The following is a 25,811-nucleotide window of genomic DNA, read 5'->3' as shown; positions in this document are numbered from 1 at the left end:
AGAGCTGATGGTTCGTCAGCACAACTCCCTTTAACCTGGTAATTTTCTGTATAGTGTTACCAATCTCCCTTATAGTTGCAGATGGGAAAGGCTGCTTGGCTGTGCCTTTCTCCCTTGCCTGCCCAACACAGGCCCTCAGGGGAATAGCAGCTGCAGTCAGGGATTAGCACCAGAATCCCAGCACAGTGGAATGTAACCACAAGAAGGGCAGAGGTTCACACCAGATTCCTGGCAGAGCAGCAGACAACAATGGGGAGGATGTTGGGTGTTTGCCAAATTCCCAGCACAGCAGTAGGCAGCACACTACAAAGATTTTTGTAACGTTCTGTGGCCACCTTCCTTTGAGAGTCCATTAGAACCAAGAGCATTATAATGATTCAGTGCTCTACAGGTTAGTGTTAAGTAAGGAACAATATAATACATACAAAATGCTGAGGAACTCAACAAGTCAGGAGCAACTATGAAGTGGAATAAACAGTTGACATTTTGGGTGAGACTGGAAAGGAATGGGTCAGAATAAGAAGGTGGAGGGAGTGGAAGGGAATGCAAACTGGCAGGCGTTAAGTGAGACCGGATGAAGGGGAAGATGAGGAAGTCTCATACGCAAAACCTCGACAACTTATTCCCCACCGTAGATGCTGCCTGATTACTGAGTTCCTCCAACATTTGTGAATGCCGTTCAAGATTTCCAGCATCTTCAGAATCTCTTGTTGTTAACCAGGATCGTACAGGTTGAGTACCTCTCATCTGTAATTCCAAAATCTGAAAACCTCCGAATTCTAAAATTTTTTGTACACTGACTTGATTTCACAAATGGAAAACCCTAAAAGGCACTGGGAAGGTTCCCAGGCAATGTGCAGATCTCTGTGCACCACAGACAATTCCCAGAAGTGACCTCATTTATGTAATGAACAGAATATAATGAAAAATAGAAAAACACTGCATAAAGCGAAAAAATTGATATCTTGCACATGTATTGAAAGAGTGGATTCATCAGTGTCAGAATGAACATATGCCACTTAACAGTATGCTGATCAGGAGAACTGTGCAAAAGTCTTAAACATATATATAGCTACAGTGCCCAAGATTTTTGCACAAAACTGTTGTAATTTTATATATTGCATTGTACTGTTTACCTCAGAAAAATTCAAGACATTTGTGAGTGATGATAAACCTGATGCTGATATGGACTGAGAGTGGGGAAAGGGGAAGGGAGAGGAGAGGGAGTGGGAAGCACTAGAGAGACATTCTGTAATGATCAATAAACCAATTATTTGGAATCAAATAACCTTGCCCCGTGTCTCAGGGCTGGGTGCATCTGCACCTGCACCACCAACTCTGCCCCAGCACTCCTTCTTTGCCACCTGTCGTACACCCTTTCTGCAGCTCTCCACCCTCGCCATTGCAACATCCTTTGCTCTCGCTAGATTAACAAACTCGCTCTGTGCTCCATGTTGACAAATACAGTACTGTGCAAATGTCTTAGGCACCCTAGCTATACATTTGCCTAAGGCTTTTGCCCAGTACTGCAAGTGTGATGAACGGGTGTAAGTCAAAGACTACACAGGCAGCCGAGGTAGTGATAGCTTACCTTTCTGATGGTTCAATGTACACATTTTTGTTTCATGTACAAAATTATTAAAAGAATTATATAAAACTACCTTCAGGATATATGTATAAACTGTATATGTAATGTAAATGGATTTTGTGTTTAGACTTGGGTCCCATCCCTAAGGTATCTCATTATGTAGATGCAAATATTCCAAAATTTAAAACACTTCCAGCCCCAAGCATTTTGGATAAGGGGGACTCATGCTGTAGCTAGATTTCATAGCAGAAAATCCAATCACTGTCGAAGTGAAAGTATAGAGATTTGCAGTTAGCAACGCAATAATTTTATGATTTGCTTTTCAGTATTTTTGACAGAGAAGACAATACGAGGTCTAGCAGTGTATTAGCACTTGAAAGGAAACAGGCTGAGAAGAGGAAAGAGGTGTTGAGGTCACAGACGTTGCCACGGACTTCAGGATCACAGGCACGGAAGGCATTGATTGAGAAACTAGAGAAAGAAGGTGGAAGGTAGGCCTTTCAACCAAACAAAACAACTTTTGTCTTGAAAGCCACTATTATCATAGCCACCACAGCCATTTTGGACTGAAAGCTGGATCCCTTTACAACCCTTGAAATGAATTATAATTTCTGATTTTGCTTCAGTATGGCACTGTTTGTTTTTTAGTTCCTTCACTTCTTCTGGACTTCCCTGAGCCAGAAGAGAATTTCTCCATAGCTTCATTTTTTCAATGTTGAAACATTTTACCCTTCAGTGTATTCTATTAAAGGAAATATCTGCTGAGTTTAATTTGGCAGGAGCCACATGATTACTTTTCCATGGTTAATACGTATACCCTTCTTGTAGTGAGTTACAGTTTCTAAATCTGATCAGAACTTACAGGATCTGAGCAAGGTTCTCTTCAACAGAAACAAAGTTCCTCCAATTCATTTTACCATTTCCGTGCAATGAATTGCCAACCGGATAAAATTGTTTGCATTGCCAATTTGCCATAATGCACTAAAATAAAGTATATTTATGTGAATATCCATATAGTGCTTAAGTATTCTGAAATATTTTCCCAAACAGATATGATGGGGAAAAATATCAAAAGTCTAACTGCTATTTTATTAATTTATAAATAATCATTAACATTTATCTCTACATTTCAGTCCTGGAAATTTAGCCGTTGCCAAAGTGAAAGTGCAGAGATCTGCAAGCTGTGGTGTACCAAATGCTAATAGTATTAAGCAGATGCTGCTCGACTGGTGCAGAGCTAAGACACGTGGTTATGAGGTAGGCATTATTACCCCACCATATAATAAGCATATAAATGTGAAAAATCTATGACCATGCAAGAGGAAATATTTAATTTCTAGCAAGAAAAAGACTCTTTAAGGGATAAGTTTGGAATATAGAAAAAGAATTGGCCATTTGATATCTATAGCCTGTCTTACAATTCAGATAGATCATGACAGCTCTGTACCTTAACTGTTTGCCACCTTTTGTCCTCCATCTCCAGATACCCCAATCAATTGATCAATACAGCTCAGTCTTCCTGAATGATTTCACTTACGACTCATCTTCCTCTCAATTTTGAGTCTTCCACCACTAGAGGAAATATTTCTTTATACTCTCTAAATCCTCTTAACATTTAGTTTGATTGAAATTGCATTGTATTTTGATGGTAACAATGGACATAGTCATAGAAGTCTCTCTATTTCTCCCATTGTCCTGCTTTGAAATCACTCTTATTTAAAACAGCAAAAGAATGTCATGGATTTCACTGAGCCCTACTTCAAACCAATAAGTTTGTAAGTCACATGAATTATTTTTTTCTCTTTGGAATATCCTTTGCACCTTTTGAGCACAATTATGACACCAGAACAATGGCCTATATTTAGCTGTGAATATAAATGGCATGGACTCTCTCACGGTGGTGTCTGAAAAGAGGATGCTGTCTAAGTTGCATGCCATCTTGGTCAATATCTCCCATCCACTACATAACGTACTGGGTGGGCACAGGAGTACGTTCTGCCAGAGACTCATTCCACCGAGATGCAGCACAGAGCGTCATAGGAAGTCATTCCTGCTTGTGGCCATCAAACTTTACAACTCCTCCCTTGGAGGGTCAGACACCCTGAGCCAATCGGCTGGTCCTGGACTTATTTCATAATTTACTGGAATAATTTACATATTACTATTTAACTATTTATGGTTCTATTACTATTTATTATTTATGGTGCAACTGTAATGAAAACCAATTTCCCCCGGGATCAATAAAGTATGACTATGAATATGACTGTGAATGAGAGAATCATGTAGAAGGTTACCTTACATTGAACCTGCAGAAGAGTTTTACCATCAGTAACTATAAAAAAGATGCAAACTATTTTTTCCCAAATTATACTTTGGTATGTTTGGCCTGAACAACAATGTTGAGAAGTTCTTTGGAGAAAAATTCTGAAAGTGATCATGCAGGAGAAATGTAACTACTATTGACAAGTACCATCTCAATTGCTTTGTTTCTTCACTTGCAATCAATTCATCATTCTTATTTTAATTGCCTCCTATCTATTTGTCTGAATATATTAATGGGATGGAGTTGCCCACAGCAGTGAGCAAAGGCAGGTATTGCTACTAAGTCAATTATAGTGTGTAGCAAATTCAGAAGTGCCAGAAATACTCAGATCAGGCAGTAACTGTGGAGAGAGAAACGGAGGTTTCATCTCTGTTTTGGAAAGGAAGTCTTCAAAGAGAATCATGTAGATGGGATCTTGTGTTCTGATTCATCCTGTATGCAATAATACTGAATTTCATAGTAATTGAAGATTTGTTCATCTCATGCTAATATATTATTTTGTTCATCAGCATGTCGCTATCCAGAACTTCTCCTCCAGCTGGAGTGATGGGATGGCTTTTTGTGCTTTGGTTCATAACTTCTTTCCTGATGCCTTTGATTATTCAGAACTGAATCCCAGCAACCCCAGGCACAACTTCGAGGTAGCATTCACAATGGCAGAGTAGGTACCTTTCCTTGACTTCCACATGCATTGTATTATCTTAAATATTAGATTGGTGCTTTTGACAGTAATTATCAAGGGCCTCTTTTTACTTTGAAAACATGATAATAACAGTTATTGTTAAATAATAAACCTTACAGAATATTGATTTGAAAAATGTAACTGTCGTAATGAAGAATGATTTGTAAGTGCTTCACTGAAAATAAAGTAAATAAGTATGCCCTGTACGTTGAGAAAGATTTTGAAGTCTCTGTAAATCAAAATACTGGATAGCCAATTTCCTATGCAAAAGACGTAATAATCTTGCTCATTAAGAATATCTTCTGCCTATGGAATTTCACTGCAATGATTTTATCACAGTGTGGATGCAGTTTTGGTTTTGTTTGTTGGTGCAGTATACTTTTGGTATTTAAAAGATGCATTTGGCATTAGTAACTTCAAACTTTTGAAGTAAGTCTCCTATGTAAAGCTGCCTGTTTATGTAAAGTTGCATTTAATGTAATTTACGTCTGAGAAAAAGCCAGTATTGGTGTAGCATTCCACTGATGTCTGATGAATTGATATCGACTAAGCATTCTGTACAAAGTAAACTATGGGTAATTATATTGGCTGCTGTAAAGAGAATCACTAAATAATGTAAGTATGGATGTGGAGTAGATGTTAGTGAATGCTAATACAGGCTTGATATCTGTCAGCTAAGATGTGCCATCTGTCTTGTTAAAGGGTGAGTAACATACATATTTTACATATGTAACCATAACACCATAACTCTACTTTTCAATTGCCACATTCCAAAAAAGTCTCTTGCACAATGTGCACAAGCATCTGTGTGTGGCAACAAATGTTTTCTAACAGATACTCCTGAAAAATTCTACTCCTTTTCTGATTTATACATGTCAGTATGTCTGATTTTGCTGATGACATGCTATTAGTGCAGCTCTTGTATCAGTTCAGATTCGATTTTTGTACCTACTGTAACTTGTACTGTTTGATACTGATGGATGTCTGTTAATCTGTAGGGTCATACATGATTAATTAGAAGAAATAGCTTCAGTAGTAACCTTATTGATATTTATTGAGTGTCATCTATCCTCTTTATACCTTTTCTCTTCTGAAATGGTTTGTTATGCTCCTAATTATTGAGGAAAGTTTGTTTTACATAACAGTACTGCTAGAAATGACACACGAAACATAACTGTTTTACTGGGATTCTAATGTGTGTTCTGCTAATAATCTAAGCAAGCCCTATTTATTACCTATATAGTGAATTTAACAAACGATAGCTAATCTCTACAAGAAATATTCCTTGGGTCTTTGACTGGCCATATGGACAATTCTGTTTTTCCCAGTTCCTGAAATGTAAAAGATCATATTCAAGTCTGGCGCTTAAGGTCCATCATTGATTTACTTGGAAAAGACAAACGAGTGGCAGAGAGAACTGTTGCCTCAGAGACCAGGGCTTGCTGTCTGCATGGATCCAAACGATCTGCCTGCAATTGCATATGTACCAACTAGGTGCTCTGGTTAATTGGCTCTTGTAAATTGCCCCTTAATGTAGATAAGGGAGGTGAATGGCACCAATTGAAGTACTCTGTTGAAAACCCCCATGGACCTGATAGGCCTGCTATGATGTAATAAGTAAAATGTGGTAGTGAGGTGCCTTGATATTGGGCAGCACAGTAGCATAGTGGTTAATACAGCTCTTTACAGTACCAGTAACCTGGGTTCAATTCCCACTGCTGCCTGTACATTCTCCCCGTGATTATGTTGCTGCTGCATTTTCCACCCACAGTCTAAAGACCTACTGGTTGGTAGGTTAATTGGTTATTATAAATGGTTCTGTGACTAGGCTTGGATTAAATTGGTGGACTGCTGGGTGGTGCAGCTCAAAGGACCAGAAGGCCCAGTTCCGCGCTGTAGCTTGATAGATAGATGGAATGCTTCCCAAGTTTTGACCCAATAACCATTGTTGGTCCTGGTGATATTGTGATCCAATATTGTGATATTGTTTAGAAGTGCATAAAACTTGGTAGTTACGGCTGTTTTATTAAGCATTTATAATAGAGAAATAGCGGTGTCCAGCTTACTCTGCTGTAAAGAAAGGGAGAACAAACAAAGGCAGAAAATCCCAAAAACAAAGAACAAAGAACAAAGAAGACATCGCAGTCTTATACAAGCCAGAAAAATAAAAAAAGACATTCCACTGATAAGAAGTAACTTATGAATTGGTTGTGTTCAGTGGCATGACACAGGCTGCAGAGAAGCTAGAAAAATAAGGGATCATCTATGTTACTATTACGTACTCAAAATTCACTGAACAATATAGTATACCATGATTACACACGTATTGGTGATAATGTAAAAATTATAAGAAAGCATAAGAAAAACTAAACTAAGAGAAAAAGAACAATTTTGTACTCTATTCCAACACCGTGAAGAATGGAGATTTTTTCTGGAAATGGAATGGTATCTGCCTTGGAGAAGAACTTGCGGGTGGTTGCAATCTTCAACTTTGCTTTCCTAGGTAGTAGAAGTTGTGGGTTTGTAGGTTTAGTGCGTATGTTGTGAGCAATGATTTCATTATTGTCAGCCAACCTGTGGGACTATGAGAAATCTCAGCAGTCGATTTTTACCTGTAATTCTCTATTGCATTTTAATTGCAAGGTGATCTGTGATCTTGATTGTGGAAAGATTTAATGTTTTTTTTTGGCGTGTGCCTGTGTGCGTGGGAGTCTGTGCGTGTGTGTCCATGATGATGTCTTTTCCATGGCTTTTTTACAAGGCGCAGAGCAAGAGAGAGACTGTGTGGTGCACCACTCCTCACATAGACATTCTCGCAGTATTTTTCCCTTTGTTTTACGAGGTCGAGCTGCGATCTCAACACTCAACCCGGCACGGATGGAAAGCATACTCGGGAGCGGACCCGACTGGGTTAGAACCCGGGAACCTCTGCTCCTGGGTCCAGCGTCGATGTCGTTGCGCCACCAGCCGGCCCAGGAAAGACTTCATGTTATATTGTTGTAATTCTGATACTGTTCTAAAACATCCTCGATTGAAAATATGCAACTGACTGCAGTGGCGGTAAAGTTATGGATTAATGCCATCTTTATACATTTACGAGCCACACAGAACAGGGAGATGATGCAAGTGCATTGAAATATTTTTGGAGAACAAAAGAGGGAGAAGGGATTATGAATGCTGCAAGTCTACACATTAGACCAATTAGATCATGCATCCCTATCATCTCCCAAAGTTGTTATTTAGGGAGATATTTCTCATGAGCTCTATCACTGATTTTTCCATTCTAGAAGTCTTAAAAGTGATAATAAAATTTTAATGTAAATGAAGTGCTTGTCTATTTAAATAGAAGTTTTCTTTTGAATTTTTAATCCAGCTCCTTGTCATCTGCCATAATGATCTTTACAGGATAACTTGCTGTAAGCTTTATGCATTAACTGAGAAACTTGCCTTTCCATAAAATGTTAGTGTTTATATTCTACTTGCAGTGAAATAATTGATTCTTATGAACAGCATCATCTTTATTGCAGTTTTATTTCTTCAAAGAAACCCAACCCTACTGTTAAGGAGTGTGGATGAAAATGTATTGGAGTTCTTGAGATCCAAAATCTACCTTTGTCTTTCTCCTAACTTTCTCTCTCACTCACTCCATCTCTCCTTTCTCTCTCTTTCTCTCTCTCTCTCTCTCCCCCCCTCTCTCATATATATATATTTGTGTCTTGTTTCTGCATGGCCAATATGTATACTGTGTTCAGGGTCTTGTCCGTTTCTCCCACTGAGAATATAAAACTTGCACACTTATACTTGGCGTTCCATATTTAAATTAAATGGCTTTGTGCTCACCTAATTCTGCTCCACCATGCTTTAGCAATTATGTGTCTGCTTGAGCAATAGGATTATTTTATCTATTTTGAAGAAAAGTATGAGCTAACCCTGGAAATAACACAGAAACAATATTATATATTGAATTATTAGGTCAATGCAACATGTCAATTTGGGCTATGTTTTGACTAAAAGCTTTCTATTAGATACCACTGTGTATAATCTGTGGAGAGAGGACTGATTTTAAGTTCAATTTTGCTGTTATTTTTGTTTTCCACAGATAATGCTCCATAGTTTGAGGTTGCTGTATTCACTAAGCTTGACAATTAACTTCCAGACATTTCATCACCAGTTGATCTGACATCCTGAGTGTACAGTTGTTGGTGTTTCTCTCTGGGAGTGCTCACTTTTATATAACCCCCATTCTACCGTGGTACTGATTGGCTACCCCTTCGGTTGATCTTTGAATTTTATTGGCTTGTGTTTCTTTGGTTCTAAGAGGTTCATAGATGGCATCTATTTTGAGATGCTTGTTTACAGTGTTATCTGAAGAGAACCTTGCTTCTACAAATTCTCATATGTGTCGGAGGTTCTGGTGCAGGCAAATTCCTAAGAGCCAAAGAATTGCGAAGCAATGGAGTTCAAAGGTCAGCTGCAGAGGTAGCCAAACAGGACCGAGGCAAGCAAATGGGGGGAGGGGGGTGGGGGGCGCTATATAAATGCGAGCACTCCCAGAGAAAAACACTGATAGCTGAGAACTGAGGATGTCACTTCGACTGGTGATGAAATGTTTGCAAGCTAACTCCCAAGCTTGGAGAAGAGCACAACATCAAACTCTCAGCCCAAGCTACCAGTATTCACCACCATGCTCCATTGTGTCCAAAAAGTTTTATTATTTAACCTTCTTTGTTGGTCTTTTGTGCACTATCTTTGCTAATGCACCTCTAAATGTTCTACACGTTCTTCAATGAGTTACACATTTTCCCCATTAGAATCATTACCTTTGTAGTTACTATGTTTTGTCATGCAACATTCCATGTTCAGTCAATTTGTATTGAGCACAATGTTATTGCTGTTGTGTATCATGAAGCATGAATTTGTTTTCTTTTTGTTCATTGTATGTCACTGAATGAATGTAATTTATGTTCTTTTGTTTTCTTGCTTTTTTTTCTCCCTCTCTCCTTCTGAACCCTGTTGTGTCCCGTCTCCTTTCTTGTTTGACCCTTTCTCTGGCCCCATAGGAAACGTGCAGACTGTCCACAGCTGCTTGATGTGGAAGATATGGTGCGAATGAAGGAGCCGGACTGGAAATGTGTTTACACATACATTCAAGAATATTATCGCTGTCTGGTGCAGAAGGGTCTGGTTAAAACCAAAACCACCACCTAGGGATTAACGGAGTAAAGGGTGAGAGACCTCATCTGACTTAGAAACTTGGGTCATAGTAGTCGTTGGTAAAAATAAAATTTTTATCCTATGCAGTTTTTTGTTAGTTTTAATTATTCTTTATATTTCATCCAGTTTATTCTTTTACTCCTTTTTGTTTTAAGTGTATAAACATTGTATCAGTTTCTTTATTAGGGATGGTGTAAACAAAATGTAGAAAGTTAATAATTATTTGGATGTACTCAGTCTGTGTTTTATTTATACTCATGTTATGACATGGCCTCTTAGAATATAATTTTATATTTATGATTTTAAAATCTTCGTTTGATTCACTGAATTTCTACTGCTACGTTGTTTAACTAGCCAAGATTTTTTTCAATTTTTGATTGCACAGACTTTGGATCTGGTCACCAATTCCCTCAGGTTACATAATAGCAAAGTGCAGGAAATACTTGGCTGGTTAGTCAGCAAAATAACCTGTTAATATTTCAGGATTTGGAGATTGCTGTTCCAATTTCACATTTCCAGCAAGGGCAGTTGTTTTGTTTCCCACATGCTACATGTATGTTTGCTCCTAATCTCAGTTTAGGTGTTGGTTCCAGCTGGAAAAGCACACATTTGTTTCCCATCTAAATCAAGCAGCAGCATATCTTCTCATGGGGAGAGATGGGATCAAGCAGAGTATGATGTTGTGTCAGTATCCAAAGGTTAACTAAAGTATGGCCCTTTGTTGGTCGGAGTTGATCATGAACATTGCATCCTAGCTATCCTAGTCGATACACAAGAAAGTTACAAGAGGTCCGGGTACGATCTCCAGAAAGCCACCTCACAAGTAAGTGGCAATTCCGGACTAAACTTAAATCAATGAAGGATGCTCAATGGTTCTGGCAGGGCTTGAATACTATCACCTCTTACAAAATGAAATCAAACATCATAGGTGACAGCTGGGTTTCATTTCCAGATGAGCTCAGTGCCTTCTGTGCTTGCTTTGAATGGTAAAACATGGAGCAACCATCACAAACTCCAACGGCCCCCAAAAATCCCGTTATTTCAGTCTCTGAGGCTTATGTGTGAGCATCCTTCAGTTCAAAGTATCAAAGGACAAATATGTCACTATATACAACCATGAGATTCATTTTCTTTGGGGGCATACTCAATAAATCCATAATAGAATAATAACGGTAATAGAATCATTGAAAGGCCACACCAAGCTGGGAATTCAACTTGTGTGCAAAATACGCCAAACTGTGCAAATACAAAAAGAAAGAAATAATTAATAAATCAATAAACAAATCAATCAATCAATCAATCAATCAATAAATAAGCAATAAATATCAAGAACATGAGACGAAGAGTCCTTGAAAGTTGTGGGAACATTTCAGTGATGGAGCAGGTGAAGTTGAGTGAAGTTATTCCCTTTGGTTCAAGGGCCTGATGGCTGAGGGGTAGTAACTTCCCAAACCTGACACTCCTGTACCTTCTTCCTGGTAGCAGCAGTGAGAAGAGAGAATGTTCTGGGGATAGGGGTCCCTGATGATGGATGCTGCATGTGGATGTGTTCATTGAGGCTGGGGAGGGGGTTTGGTTAGGGAGAGGGCTTTACCCGTGATGGACTGAGCTGTATCCACTACTTTCTGTAGGATTTTCTGTTCAAGGGCATTTGTGTTTCCATGCCAGGCTGTGATACAGCCAGTAAATTTACTCTCCACTACACATCTATAGAAGTTTGTCAAAGTTTTAGACAATAGACAATAGGTGCAGGAGTAGGCCATTCAGCCCTTTGAGCCAGCACCGCCATTCACCGTGATCATGGCTGATCATCCACAATCAGTACCCCGTTCCTGCCTGCTCCCCATATCCCTTGACTCTGCTATCATTAAGAGCTCTATCTATATCTTTCTTGAAAGCATCCAGAGAATTGGCCTCCACTGCCTTCTCAGGCACAGCATTCCACAGATCCACAAGTCTCTGGGTGAGAAGGTTTTAGATGTCATGCTGAACCTTCAGTAACTCATAAGGAAGTAGAGGCGATGCTGTGCTTTCTTCATAATTGCATTATGTGCTGGGCCCAGGACAGGTCCTCTGAAGTGTTAACACTGAGGAATTTAAAGTTGCTGACCCTCTCCACCACTGATCCCCAGTTGAGGACTGGCTCATGGACTTCTGGTTTCCTTCTGCTGAAGTCAATAATCAGCTCCTTGGTCTTGCTGACATTGAGTAAGAGGTTGTTGTTATGGCACCACTCAGCCACCTTTGATTCGGCCTATAACAGTGGTGTGGGCAGCAAACTTGACTATGGCATTGGAGCTGTGCTTAGCCACACAGCTATAAATGTAAAGTGAGTAGAGCAGGGGACTAAGCATACAGCCTTGTGGGGCACTTGTGTTGATGGAAATCGTGAAGGACATATTGTTGCCAATCCAAGCTGACCGGGGACTGCGGTTGAGGAAATGAAGGATCCAATTGCACAAGGAGATATTGAGGTCATGATCATGAAGCTTATTGATTATTTTTGAGGTATTGAATGCTGAGCTGTAGTGGATAAAGAGCATCCTGATGCATCTATCTTTGCTAGCAGGATGTTCCAAGGACAGGATGAACCCACTGAAAGCATACATATGGTGTACCTGGCCAAGTACTAACGACCTGTGCCAATCAACTGGCTGGAGTGTTCACTGAGATCCTTAACCTCAGCAGTCTGAGGTGTCCACCTGCTTCAAGTTGGCTTCAGTTATACAGATACCGCCGAAGAATGTGATAACCTGCCTCAGTGACTAACATCTTACTCAATGTCAGTAAGACTAAGAAGCCGATTTTTGACTTCAGGAGGAGGAAACCAGAGGTCCATGAGCCAGTTCTCATAAGAGAATCAGAGTTAGAGAAGTCAGCAACTTTAAATCCCTCAGTGTTAACATTTCAGAGGACCTGTCCTGGGCCAGCACGGGTAAAGCCCTCCCCACCAGTGAGCACATCTACGTGGAGCATTATTGCAGGAAAGCAGCATCAATCAGGGACCTCCACCACAGAAGCCATGATCTCTTCTCATTGTTGTCATCTGGAAGAAGATACAGGAGCCTCAAGACTTGTACATCCAGGTTTACGAACAGTTATTACCCCTCAACCATCAGATTCTTGAACCAATGGGGATGACTTCACTCAGCCCATCACTGAAATGTTCTTACAACCTATGGACCCACTTTCAAGGGCTCTTCATCTCATATAACCATATAACAATAACAGCACGGAAACGGGCCATCTTGGCCCTTCTAGTCCGTGCCGAACTCTTACTCTCACCTAGTCCCACTGACCTGCACTCATGTTCTTGGTATGTATTGTTTATTTGTTTGTTTATTAGTATAGATTTTGTATTTGCTCAATTTATTGTCTTTTGCGGTCTTTCATTGATTCTATTATGGTTATTGGAAGTACTGAGTATGCCCACCAGAAAAGTTAATCTCAGGGTTGTACATGGTGACATATATGTACTCTGATAATAAATTTACTTTGAACTTTGAACACAAGTCAGTACATAAGCCAGGACGTTACTGTTGCTGTTGCTGATGTAGCATGTTCCCTCTCTCCATGGAGCTGATGAATCCAAGGAAAGGGCAGAGACCAATACAGTTTGGCACCAGTGGCATCACAAGAGTTGCCAGTTAGCAATGAACTCAATGTAGGACTGACTTAGGAACTCCACTTCAGATTTTACTTGGCGTTAACACCTGAAGCCTTCCCCATGAGTGGGTAGAGCTGCAAGGCAGCGAAGGTTTGAGATCAGAGTTTTACTAGATGAGCTGCCAACCACAGCTGACAAGCTCCATCTCCCCGGAGTGACTGGTTTTAAGGTGGTAGTAATCCCTGCGGCCTCCTCTCCTGTCAGTGGAAATGGTTTCACTGAGTTTAGTAGCTAAGCCACACATAAAGGTCAGGAGCTTGTCTTGGTTGTCAGAGCCTAATAAAGATATATGCTATTGGGAGGATTTAATAGGTAGTGAGAGCTTATTAAATGTGCAACACCTCACAGTTGGTCTGCATTAAAATCCATCTGCCATTTTTCAGCCTATTATTCTAGCAGGTCCAGATCCCACTGCAAACTTTGATAGTCTTCCTCACTGTCCACTACACCCCAGTCTTGGTGTCATCCACAAACTGGCTGATCCAGTTTACCACACTATCATCCAGATCTTTGATATAGATGACAAACAACAATGGACCCAGCACTGATCCCTGGGGCACACCACTCATCACTGGCCTCTAGTGAGAGAGGTAGCCCTCTATAGCCACTTTCTGGCTTCTTAGCAAAGCCAATGTCTAATGCAATGTACTACCTCATCTTGAATGCCAAGCAACCTTCTTGAAAACCTCCCATGTGGAACCTTGCCAGAGGCCTTGTTAAAGTTTATGTAGACAACATCCACTGCCTTGCCTTCGTCAACTTTCCTAGTAACTTCCTCGAAAACCTTATAAGGTTGGTTAGATATGACTTACCACACACAAAGCTATGATGACTATCCCTAATCAGTCCCCATCTATCCATGTACTTGGGTATACATCAGGTCCCTTAGAATACCTTCCAACAACTTTCCTCTACGTCAGCCCCACTTGCCTTTAATTACCTGGCTATTCTTAGAGCCTTTCTCAAACAATGGAGCAACATTAGCCATCCTCCAGTCCTCCACCACCTCACCTGTGGATAAGAATGTTCTAAATATATTTGCTAGGGCTCCTGCAATTTCTGCACTAGCTTCCACACGGTCCAAGGGAACACCTTGTCAGGCCTTGGGAATTTATCCACCCTAATTTGCCTCAAGAGGGCAGACACCTCCTCCTCTGTACTCTGTAAAGCTGCTGCTTTGACCTGCTTCTATAGACTTCAACTCCCAAGTACTGTAAGTACAGATGCAAAAAATCAATTTAAAATCTCCTCCATCTCTTTCACCTCCGCACATAGGTTGGCTCTCTGATCTTCCAGAAGACCAACTTTGACATATATTGACACAAACTTTATCTTTGAAACGGCATCACTGTATAAATTAAAGTTTTAGCTTTATACATGTTTCAACTATTAACATCTACAGATAGTTTTTACATATCAAAGGATATCCTAACATCAGTAAAAGCCTAAATTAACATCTAATGGCCTATAATTTGTGTTAATGGTAGGGAAGTTGACAGCATTCGTCATCATTACTCAGGCTACGTCGTCACTACGCTGGATAATTTTGAAAACGAAGCTTTTTCTCTTCATTCTGACCCTCTGTCCACACTAAAACGGCGTTTTCATCCCCCGAAAATGGAGATTTTCAGGAACGGTCTCCAGAGTGAATAAATCTGAAAACGCCTAATATCCGTTGCAGTGTGGACATGGTAAATAGAGTTTTTTAAAACCGCTGTCATGATGTGCCGCAACAGATGGCGGCAGCCCGGCATTTCGTTGTTTTCTTTGTCTTATTATTATTATTATTATTACTTTATTGTCACCAAACAATTGATATTAGAGCATGCACTCATCACAGCGATATTTGATTCTGCGCTTCGCAGAACTGAACAATTTCAGAACAGACGGCAACGAGACTGAAGCCAGAAGAGTTAGAAATGTATTCACCAAATACTTCGACCCATAGCTTACTGAATAAATAAGTATACTCACTCTGCCCTGTTTTCTGTCCTTGCTTGTATGAAGGTAAGGACAGAAAACACCTTCCGCCACCTCCAGTTTAAATTTCATGCGGAATATTTTGGAGGATCAAGAACCAAGAACCAAGAACCAAGGTGGTTTACCTATTTACGCAAGTACTTCTCCGACAATAGATGTGTAGCAGCCTAATGTAACACTGTATGGAAATACAAGATAACACTGATGCAGACATGTTTTATATATTTAACAAGGTGGTTTATTAATGCAACAGAGTTAGTCAATTTTTCAATGTTCGTCGTCAGCCGGGTCATGCTGTCCATGAACTCCCTGTCGGTTGCCTCCATACGCTCCAGTATTTGTTTTTTTTCAGTTTTAAGTCCTCCTGCGCGAGAGCCAAGAGCAATTCCTTTTACGTTTTTCTAGTCTGTAACTGGACAAACGTGCACCAAGTATACCGTTTCCTCTTTGCTTGTTTTCTGTGTGTCCTGCGCGTGCCCAGTAGGAGGAGGTTCGCCCAAATATCCGTCTGATGTGGGCAGAGATATTTTGAAAAACGCTTAGTGTGGACGCCTGTCGTTTTTACTTGAAACCGGCGTTTTCAAAATTATTCGGCGTAGTGTGGATGTAGCCTCAGTGAAAACAACAGTGGTCTTTAGAGTATTCACTTGGAGAGTTAGACAGAAATCTAGAAAATGCTGTTGATGATTTCCTGCTTCACTATAGGATTTGATACTTACCAGACTTATCCACTATATAATCTACAAAGAAATTAGATATATGAGAACTTCAAGTAATTCTCACTTTGAAGATCCCAGAATACTGTATATTATAGTTTGCCATATAAAGTTTAACTGAGTTGTTAATGCTGTGTAAAACCATAATTACTGAAAACATGGAAATATAATCCTATAGGCTCTGAAAATATGAAATATGATTTGTTGGATGTACTTGGTTTATCAAGCAGTGCCTGTAGGGAGAGAGCTAGCATTTCCAAACAAGACGGAGAAAGTATAGAAAATACAAGTTTAAAATGCTGAGATAGGGTGTTGGTAGGAAGAGAACAAGGAATATCTGTATTAGACTAGATATGCAGAAGAAAGAGAATTGAAAAGCTATATGTAAGATGAAAGAAGGTGGCAATGGGACTATAGCAGGTCAAAAGAAGGTGTAAAGTAGTGGTTCCCAACCTTTTTTTATGCCATGGAGCTCTGCCATTAACTGACGGACCCATGGACCCACGGACCCACAGGTTGGAACTCCCGATGTAAAGGGTACTAGCAGAATTATCATCTTTTTTCAGAAATTTTAATGTAACTGCATGCCCCAGATTTATCCACTCTTCCAAATTTAACACTAGGTTACTCAGACTTTGGAGAAATCTGGGAGCTAAAAAGTGACGGAGGACACTGTGACAAAGGGAAAGCAGTTTTTCTCGGATCACTTGTGTGTCAGGAAGTGTAGGTGGCTTTGCACCAGCGAGCTAGCAAAGCTGTGTTCCATTGTCATTCTGCTCATCCACATGGGCATATTTCACAAGGCTGCTTACTCTCATGCCAGCATGAATCAACATCAGAGGCAAATGTAGAGAGAAGAGCAGAAAGAAATATTTGCCAGTCATTGTAAGTTACTTCGGATTATTGGCACTTTATAATTATTGTACATTCTAGCAAAAATACAATTGCTTGGAAATTCACCTCCAGTCCACTAAATTTCAGAGGCAGGCACTGGTACATAAAATTGCCATTGCTTCCAACAAGTCTACACTTCATTGTCCATACATGCAAACAATTTGTAAAAGGAACAGCAGGAACTAAACTGAAAGTGTATGTAAATCACATCAAGACAACGAATCTCTCATGATTTGGGATTATTCTCAGGAATTGTTTTTTGTATGTTTAATCATTTAGTATTTTTGAACTATTGCAATGGAGAAAATAGAAACATTTCTTTCGCTTAATATCTATCACCTATTTTGACCTTAATTTTGTTTTTCTGATGTGAAAATAACCACATTATTTTCTAAGATAGCTGCAAATACCTAGAACAATTAAATGCTAAAATATTCACAAGGGAATAGATTATTATTGATCCCACTGGAACTCGTTCTAGTGTACATATGTAGGATGGTTAAGACATCAGTCCTGACATATTATCTGAGGATCTGTCACATCAGAACTACCAAATGCAAGCTGAAATTATCTGTAAAGGGCATATTTTAAACGATCAGTAATGATACGTTCCATCCTATACAACTGCTGTTTCCATTAATGACGTAGGCATTTCAGAGGCACTTGATAATCACTGAGGCCAAACGGCAGCTCTCTGACACCTCCTCTTACTTACCCCTGGAACAGGACTCCACCAAAAAACATCAAACCATTGTCTCCCGCACCATCACCGCCCTTATCAACTCCGGTGACCTTCCATCCTCAGTCGCTAAACTCATAATTCCCACACCCCGTACCGCTCGGTTTTACCTCCTCCCCAAGATCCACAAGCCTGACTGAACCGGTAGACCCATAGTTTCTGCCTGCTCCTGTCCCACCGAACTTGTATCTGCCTACCTGGACTCTATTTTGTCACCCATAGTTCAGCCCCTCCCCACCTACGTCCGGGATACATCCCATGCCCTCCACCTCTTCAATAACTTCCAGTTCCCCGGTCCCGACCGCTTCATTTTCACTATGGATGTCCAATCCTTATACACCTCCATTCCCCATCAAGAAGGCCTCAAAGCCCTCCGCTACTTTCTGGACAATAGTCCTCACCGGTTCCCCACCACCACTACCCTCCTCCGGTTGGCAGAACTGGTTCTCACACTTAATAACTTCTCTTTTGGCTCTTCCCACTTTCTTCAGACCAAGGGTGTAGCTATGGGAACTCGCATGGGCCCTAGCTATGCCTGCCTTTTCGTTGGTTATGTGGAACAGTCTGTGCTCCAAACCTATTCTGGTACTGCTCCCCAACTTTCCCTTTGCTACATTGATGACAACATTGGTGCTGCTTCCTGCACCCATGCTGAGCTCATCAATTTCATCGACTTTACTTCAAACTTCCACCCAGCCCTCAAATTCACTTGGTCTATCTTGGACACTTCTCTCCCCTTTCCCAATCTCTCGGCTGCCATCTCTGGAGACAGACTGTCTACTGATATTTTCTACAAGCCCACTGACTCTCATAGCTACCTCGACTATACCTCTTCCCACCCCGCCACATGCAAAAATGTCATTCCCTATTCCCAGTTCCTCTGTCTCCACCGCATCTGCTGCCAGGATGAGGCTTTCCGTTCCAGGACATCTCAAATGTCCTTTTTCTTTAAGGATCGTGATTTCCCTTCTGCTGTCATCAATGATGCACTCACCCGCATCTCCTCCATTTCCCGCACTTGGGCCCTCACCCCATCCTCCCGCCACCACAACAGGGCCAGAGTTCCCCTTGTCCTCACCTACCACCCCACCAGCCTCCGGATCCAGCACATTATCCTCTGCAACTTCTGCCACCTTCAACAGGACCCCACCACTAAGCACATCTTTCCCTCTCCACCCCTCTCCGCTTTCCTCAGGGTTTGGTCCCTTCGCGACTCCCTGGTCCACATGTCCCTCCCCACGGATCTCCCACCAAGCACTTATCCCTGTAAGCTTAAGTGCTACACCTCCTCTCTTGCCACCATTCAGGGTCCCAAACAGTCCTTCCAGGTAAGGCAACACTTCACTTGTGAGTCTGTTGGGGTCATCTATTGCATTCGGTGCTCCCGGTGCAGCCTCCTCTACATCGGTGAAACCTGACACAGATTGGGGGACTGCTTTGTCAAGCACCTCCGCTCCATCCGCCACAACAAACAGGATCTCCCAGTTGCCACCCACTTCAACTCTGCTTCACATTTCCATTCGGATATGTCCATACATGGCCTCCTCTACTGCCATGATGAGGCTAAACTCAGGTTGGAAGAGCAACACTTCATATACTGTCTAGGTAGTCGCCAGCCCTTTGGTATGAACATAGAATTCCCCAACTTCCGGTAATTCCCTCCCCCTTCCTTCCCCTATCCCTATTTCACTCTGCCCCCTCCCCCAGCTGCTGATCACCTCCCTCATGGTTCTGCCTCCTTCTACTATCCATTGTGTTTTCCCCTATTCCTTCCTCACCTTTCCTGCCTATCACCTCCTTGCTTCCCCTCCCCCCCTTTATCTTTCCCCTTGCTGGTTTTTCACCTGGAACCTACCAGCCTTCTGCTTCCCACCCTCCCCCCACCTTCTTTATAGGGCCTCTGCCCCTTCTCTCTTCAGTCCTGACGAAGGGTTCCGGCCCGAAACGTTGACTGATTGTCTCCACGGATGCTCCCCGACCTGCTGAGTTCCTCCAGCGTGTTGTGAGTGTTGATAAGATGTACGAGTAGAAAATCCAGTGTTGATATGTTTCTTCCTAATCATGAAATTAGTGACATGGTGGATTCAAAGTTGTTACTAAGAAGATAAAGAGGCAGAAGATCTAGAAAATGTAGAGGGGAAAGATTTAATAGAAACTTTTTTAACACAATAGGTATGTGGAATGAGCTGCCATAGGAAGGTACAGTAACTCCTTTTAAAACGAAATTGCTCAGGTACGATAATTTGGTAGTTTTAGAAGGCTACGGGCCAAACACTGGTAAATTGGACTAGCATGGATGTGGTATTTTAGTCAGCATTAGATAGGCTGAAAGGCTGTTTCCATGCTGTGTTACTCTATGACAAAAGAAACATTGGTCATATAATGTGCTATGAAGTGGTATGATTTAAGAGCAATTCTTTTAACGTTGGCTTACTTTTCTATGCTGGAAATAATGTGTTTTACTGAGCTTTTCCCCATTATATTTATTAAAAATGATAGTTTGAGTAAATCATTTTTTGCATTATTCAATTTCCTTGCCAGACCATGCAGGCAGTCACTGACACATTGATTACATCATATCTTGGCTCAAATTTGACAACAGCTATTCGAGAAGTGTTGAAATGAGGTTTACATTAATTTAACCAGTCTGTTTGTAACATAGCATCTGTCTCCTTGGCTACTAAACAGAGTGCCAAACTGAAGTCTTGTTATTGAAAAGATTTTCCACAGTCTCTGACATCTTGTTATTTCTGGGATTAATGACTGTGTATGTTACGTGTGTTTCTAAAACATTACAAGTTAAATTTTTTCTGTCAAGTAAATTAATGGGCATTCGTAAACCGTTCCAAGCTTCGGAGGTCACTTGTACTTATCAGCTATAAACACTGACTTTAGATGGTGATATTTGTATGAGGAAATGGTCTTGGTTTGCCTTTGAATCAAAAGCATTACAACTTTAAAAGGAATGGTGTATTAATAGTGCAGATTTTGTGGTGATTAACAGAAGATTAGTAACTACAAAGAAAAAAATCGTGGAACTTGGAAATCTGAAATAATAAAGAGAAAATGCTGGACATGTTCAGTAAATTATACAAAGGTCGTGAAAGACTTAATGTTTGAGATAATATTTCAACCCGGTTATGGTAGGAGTCCATGGAATAAAAAAAGTTTGGGAACCACTGAGATAATTGATCTTTCATGAGCATGTTGTGATCCCTGAAATATTAGGACAGTTGAGTAAGGACTTGGTGAAACTATCAGGTTTTATAGATAGGCACATCATAAATGAGAAAAGTATGATGTAAGAACAGGCCCTTAGACACACTATGTCTGTGCTAACCATAACACCAAATCAAATCAATCCAATTTGCCTATCTGTGATCTGATACCTGTTTTCACTGCCTTCACTGCCTCCACTGAGGGCGTTCCGGGTGTCTCTTGGACTCTCTATGTAAAGAAAAACTTACCTCCCAAAGGTTTCCTCCTTTCACCTTAAGCCTATGCTCTTGTACTTAACATTCCCACCCTGGGGGAAAACCTTTTCCGTTACCTCTCATATTACTATATACTCCTATCAGGTGATCTGCTCAACCATCAATGATCTTTAAATCAATCCAAGTTTATTTAACTTCTCTTTAAAGCCAATTCAGGAAACATCATGGTAAACCTCTTCTGCACCCTCTCCAAAACTCCACACCCTTCCTATAGTGTAGCAACCAGAATGGCACTAAATTTTCCAAATGTGGCCCAACCAAAGTTCTATGTAGCTGCAACATAACTTCCAAACATTAATACCCAGTGCCTTGACTGATGAAAGCAAGTTTATTGTCCACCTTCTTTACAAGTCTATCCTCCTTGTGTTGCTCCTTTCATAGAGCTATGGACTTTCACTCCAAGATCGTACTAGATATCGGTTCTTCTAAGGATCCTGCCATTTACTGTATTGTCTCCTCTTACATTGATCTCCCAAAATGCAGCATCTTATGCTGTGTCTGAATTAAACACCTGCCATTTCTCCTCTCATGTTTCAAACTGGTCTGCATTCTGCTGGATCCTTTCTTTGCTATCCATGACTCCACCAATGTTCATGTTATCTACAATGGTACTAATCAGAACACATACATTTTCATTCAAATCATTAACATATAAAAAAGGTCTCAGCAGTAGGCTTTGTAGAATGCCATTAACCTAAGATCTCTGGTCAGGAAAGCATTCAGTTTACCAACTCACTGTGGATCCCACATGACTTAATTTTTTGTACTAGTCTACCACGATGGACCTGGTCAAACACTTTAATGAAGTCCATGTAAACAATGTCTACAGCTAACTATCATTTTGACCCTTTCTCAAAAAAACTCACTTAAACTTATGAGACAGGACCACCCCAAAGTTATTTGACCTTTGACCTCTGCATTTCTGCCCAATTACAGACCAAACTCCAAGTTTCTTTTGACATATTTACCGAAGGATAGCAGAGAATAGGCCGTACATTCAGTATCCCAATAACTTGGTCCTCCATCAGTCTGTCCCAACTGTACGACACTGCCCTCCTACAATAAAGATTTATAAGTAGATTCTGTATTCTTTAAAAACTGGTCCAATACTGAATTGAGGAAAATGATGTACTTCAGATCTGGCACCAACTTATGGTCTACTGCACAACAGGGATTCCTGCTTCCTATTCCTTCTGAAATCAGGACCACTTGCAGCAGATATCTCAGGTAGCAGAAAAATGTTTCCAATGTCACTTCTTCCAAATTTTCTCAATTCACTGGTAGGATAAGAAAATCAATCACAGTATTTTTTTTTCTCACAACCATCTCTTACATTGGACAAACCTAAATTGGGTAGAAACTGGGAAGAGTTGATAAGAGTGTAGGAAGAATAAAGTGATATTAATGAAGGGCCAGTGTTAATGGGCAGTTGATGGCTGTCTTAGACTCAATGGGCTGAAGGGCCATTTTCCATGGGGTATCTCTCCATGACTCTCAATGACTCTGAACATGCCTCTCAAGTGGAACTGTCATGGGAGGAGATTACTGGGTAGACCGAGAAAAAGTTGAAGAAGTTGCTCAAAGTATCCTTGAAGAAGAGCAGCAGCAACCTTCGCCTCCCACAACCTCTGTGACTCTCAAATTCAGTAAAATCATTCATGATGGTATTGAGAACCACCAAGGCCATGTGCCCAGAGAATACAGAAGCTCTGCATTAATGGTGGAAGAAGCATCTCACCTCATAAACTATGCATGGACCTGCCCATCTGTGGCAGAGTCTGCACTTTCCACATTGGCCCTACTGGCCACCTCGGAACCCACTAGACCAGAGTGGAAGGAGTCATTCTTGATCCCGATTGGCTGCCGAAGAAGATGACAGCAGCTACTCCCAGCCGCTATTTTATTCAAGGGAACCAGTGCTAAGAGAGCAGAATACGACTAAAACTGGGTTAGTATGAAGGTGGCACGATAATCTGGTAGTTAGTGTAATGTTTTAAAGCACCAGTGACTGAGGTTCAATTCCTACTACTGTCTGTATGTATGTTCTTCCCGTGACCACATGTGTTGGCTTCCTCCAGTGCTCCCGTTTCCTCCCACATACGTATATTCTAAAGACTACCGGTAAGTTGTTGGCATTTTATGTTGGTGCCAGAAGCATGGCGACACCTGCCTTCGATGAATCCTCGGACTGTCTTGGTTGTTGATGCAAATATTTCATTGTACATGTGACAAATAAATCTAGTCTTTACCTTATCTTTAGTTTGTTAGACCCATTTGAATTGTGCAGTTCTGAGTTAACTGGTCAAAGCAGTAGAGAAATTGTTGACCGCATTCATGATGTGAATGCCAGTAGCTGATGGAAATTGGGCATAATTGGTTAGAGTTGAAAAATAAATTGTTGTCAGTGTATCTGAAAGATGTAGTATTCCAAATTAATGTGTGGTCTGACACACTGACTGCAGGCAATTTTGTAAGGGTATTGAAAATGACATTTCAGCTCACTGTGCCAAATAAGTTAAGCAAACAGGCAGGGCTGGTTATTCCTGAAAGGACACAATTACTTGGCATAAGGTCCAGTTTGGAGTGGGACTGCCTGTAAGTGGACAGTAGTAGAGAGTCGTACAACACAGAAACAGGCGCGTTGGCCCACCATGTCACCAAAGTAACGTGGCATTAGCCATTATCTGCCCTTCTAGCAATCCACAGTAATCGTCCTTACCCACCTTGGGTCAGAGTACCTTTATGCCTTTCTAAAGAAAAAAGCTCCATCTTCAGTTTTGGAACAGGTTCCCAGTGTAGAAGACTCTGGCTCCAGAATGTGACCATGTGTTTTCTGGTTGGTTTGTTATCAAGAAAAAGACCGTAGATACAGACCAGGTTCAGAATCAATGTGATTGGGTTCAGGTGAGGTTTTCACTTTAACCTCCAAGCTGAACTCCAGCCCTCATTTGTGCTGATATTTCTCCGGGAAAAAATTGAAAGCTTTACATGGACAGAAATATCAGTGCACTTGGTTGCAAGAAATGTAGATACCAATTCACCACAAGGATTTGTATCATAAATTAATTTTTTAATAATGTAGTAATATGGTAAATTAAAACTATTAAATATGCTGGTGTTTGAGCCCTTGATCTGTATATGATGTCAATGATATACAATTTACCCAATTCCAATTTGTGTATTCACATAAAATAATTACTTTGGTAACTGAGAAAATTGATGGAAATATATACAGGGACATCATGTAAGAATGTTAGAGTATATAGGAAGGCAGTTCTTTTCCTTGTTGAATTGTATTGTCAAAAAATGCATTAACATGGTATTTAAATTTCCCATTACTGTATGCTACTGCATCATGGAAGTCATATAATGCCTATGTTTGACCTGGATCTACTTTAAACAAGATTTGCCATTTTATATATATATATATAGCAGTGTTGCACCATCTACAGGCTGAAGGATAATTCAGTCCAACCCACCACAGCAAACAGTAAATTACTGAAGCTGGCTACTTGGCTTCCAGATCTGGGTTGTGATCATCCAGGTTCCAAGTACACAATGCAAGCCCCCATCACAAAGCATGGGTGGAATCTGGTTAATCTGCACATCCGTGTTTACCAGCTTTCAAAACTGTCAAGTGACTTTGAATATCTATGTCTGTGACTTTCATAAATACGAAAGATGTTTTTAAAACGATTAAAGAAAAAGCATACCACTAAAATGTTACTTACTTTTTAAAATATTGTAAATGATGAAATACATTAAATATTTGTCTCTTAGACCAATTAATTCAAAAACAGAAATTACTGAAATGTACCAATTGGCCATGAAGCCATTCCTTTCCGCTGAAGCAAATTGCTTGACTGATCCTGTGCCAGGTCTGGCATCACACAATTTAAACAGCCATATTTCCAAATAAAATGCTGAGAAACTTGTGGAAGCTGGCACTTCATTGCTAGGCATTGTGAGTAGTTCAGTGTCGGGTCACAGTCACCAAGAACCTCTCAGGAAGTTTGGGACCTGCCAGTGAAAGGTTTATCAGTTTCACCTTCCTATCAAGAAAAGACTGGATACTGCTGTAGTTAGTTTAAGTTGTAAGTATCACCAAGTGATTGCTGCTGGAAAATACTTGTGTGTGAATATTAAAGGGAAGAGGATTGAACTTAACTACAATTCCCTCTCATGGTTAATTAGCCATGAACTGTATTAGCCATGCAGTTGGGTTCAACTGTAAGATTAATCACGAGAAGAATGTGCTCTACGCATAAGTATTAAGGAGAGAAAGTGTTCCAATATTTTACCATTCCATTGTACTAACATGGTAAATAGAAACGGATGGCATACTTCTAGACTTCTATTAATCATTTCCCATATTATTCTAGCTTCAAAAACAATGTGACCTTTCAATGTGGCACCTTAGAATCTCAAGTAAGGATCTACTAATTCTCATTACCAGGATAATCCATTAAAAATCTAGATCGGCGCCTGATGAAACATAATATTGATCAAATGTT

At 40.5% G+C, this 25,811-nt stretch overlaps 1 protein-coding gene across 2 annotated transcripts in view; it reads left to right on the top strand.

The window, feature by feature from the left end:
- The window catches only part of smtnb (smoothelin b), a 272,508-nt gene that overhangs the window by 239,723 nt on the left and 6,974 nt on the right, over positions 1 to 25,811 (top strand). Inside the window, exons 16-19 of one of the 2 annotated variants that reach the window (XM_063034478.1) lie at positions 1,915 to 2,079; positions 2,722 to 2,845; positions 4,421 to 4,572; positions 9,654 to 9,819. In XM_063034478.1, coding sequence (XP_062890548.1) covers positions 1,915 to 2,079; positions 2,722 to 2,845; positions 4,421 to 4,572; positions 9,654 to 9,801 — 589 coding nt within the window. In that variant the 3' untranslated portion in view covers positions 9,802 to 9,819. The remainder of the gene's footprint in view (positions 1 to 1,914; positions 2,080 to 2,721; positions 2,846 to 4,420; positions 4,573 to 9,653; positions 9,820 to 25,811) is intronic. The other variant, XM_063034479.1, reaches the window with a different exon arrangement.

The sequence above is a fragment of the Mobula hypostoma genome, chromosome 27 (assembly GCF_963921235.1).
Source record: "Mobula hypostoma chromosome 27, sMobHyp1.1, whole genome shotgun sequence".
NCBI lineage: Eukaryota > Metazoa > Chordata > Chondrichthyes > Myliobatiformes > Myliobatidae > Mobula > Mobula hypostoma.
This window is presented reverse-complemented; position numbering and strand designations above follow the sequence as displayed.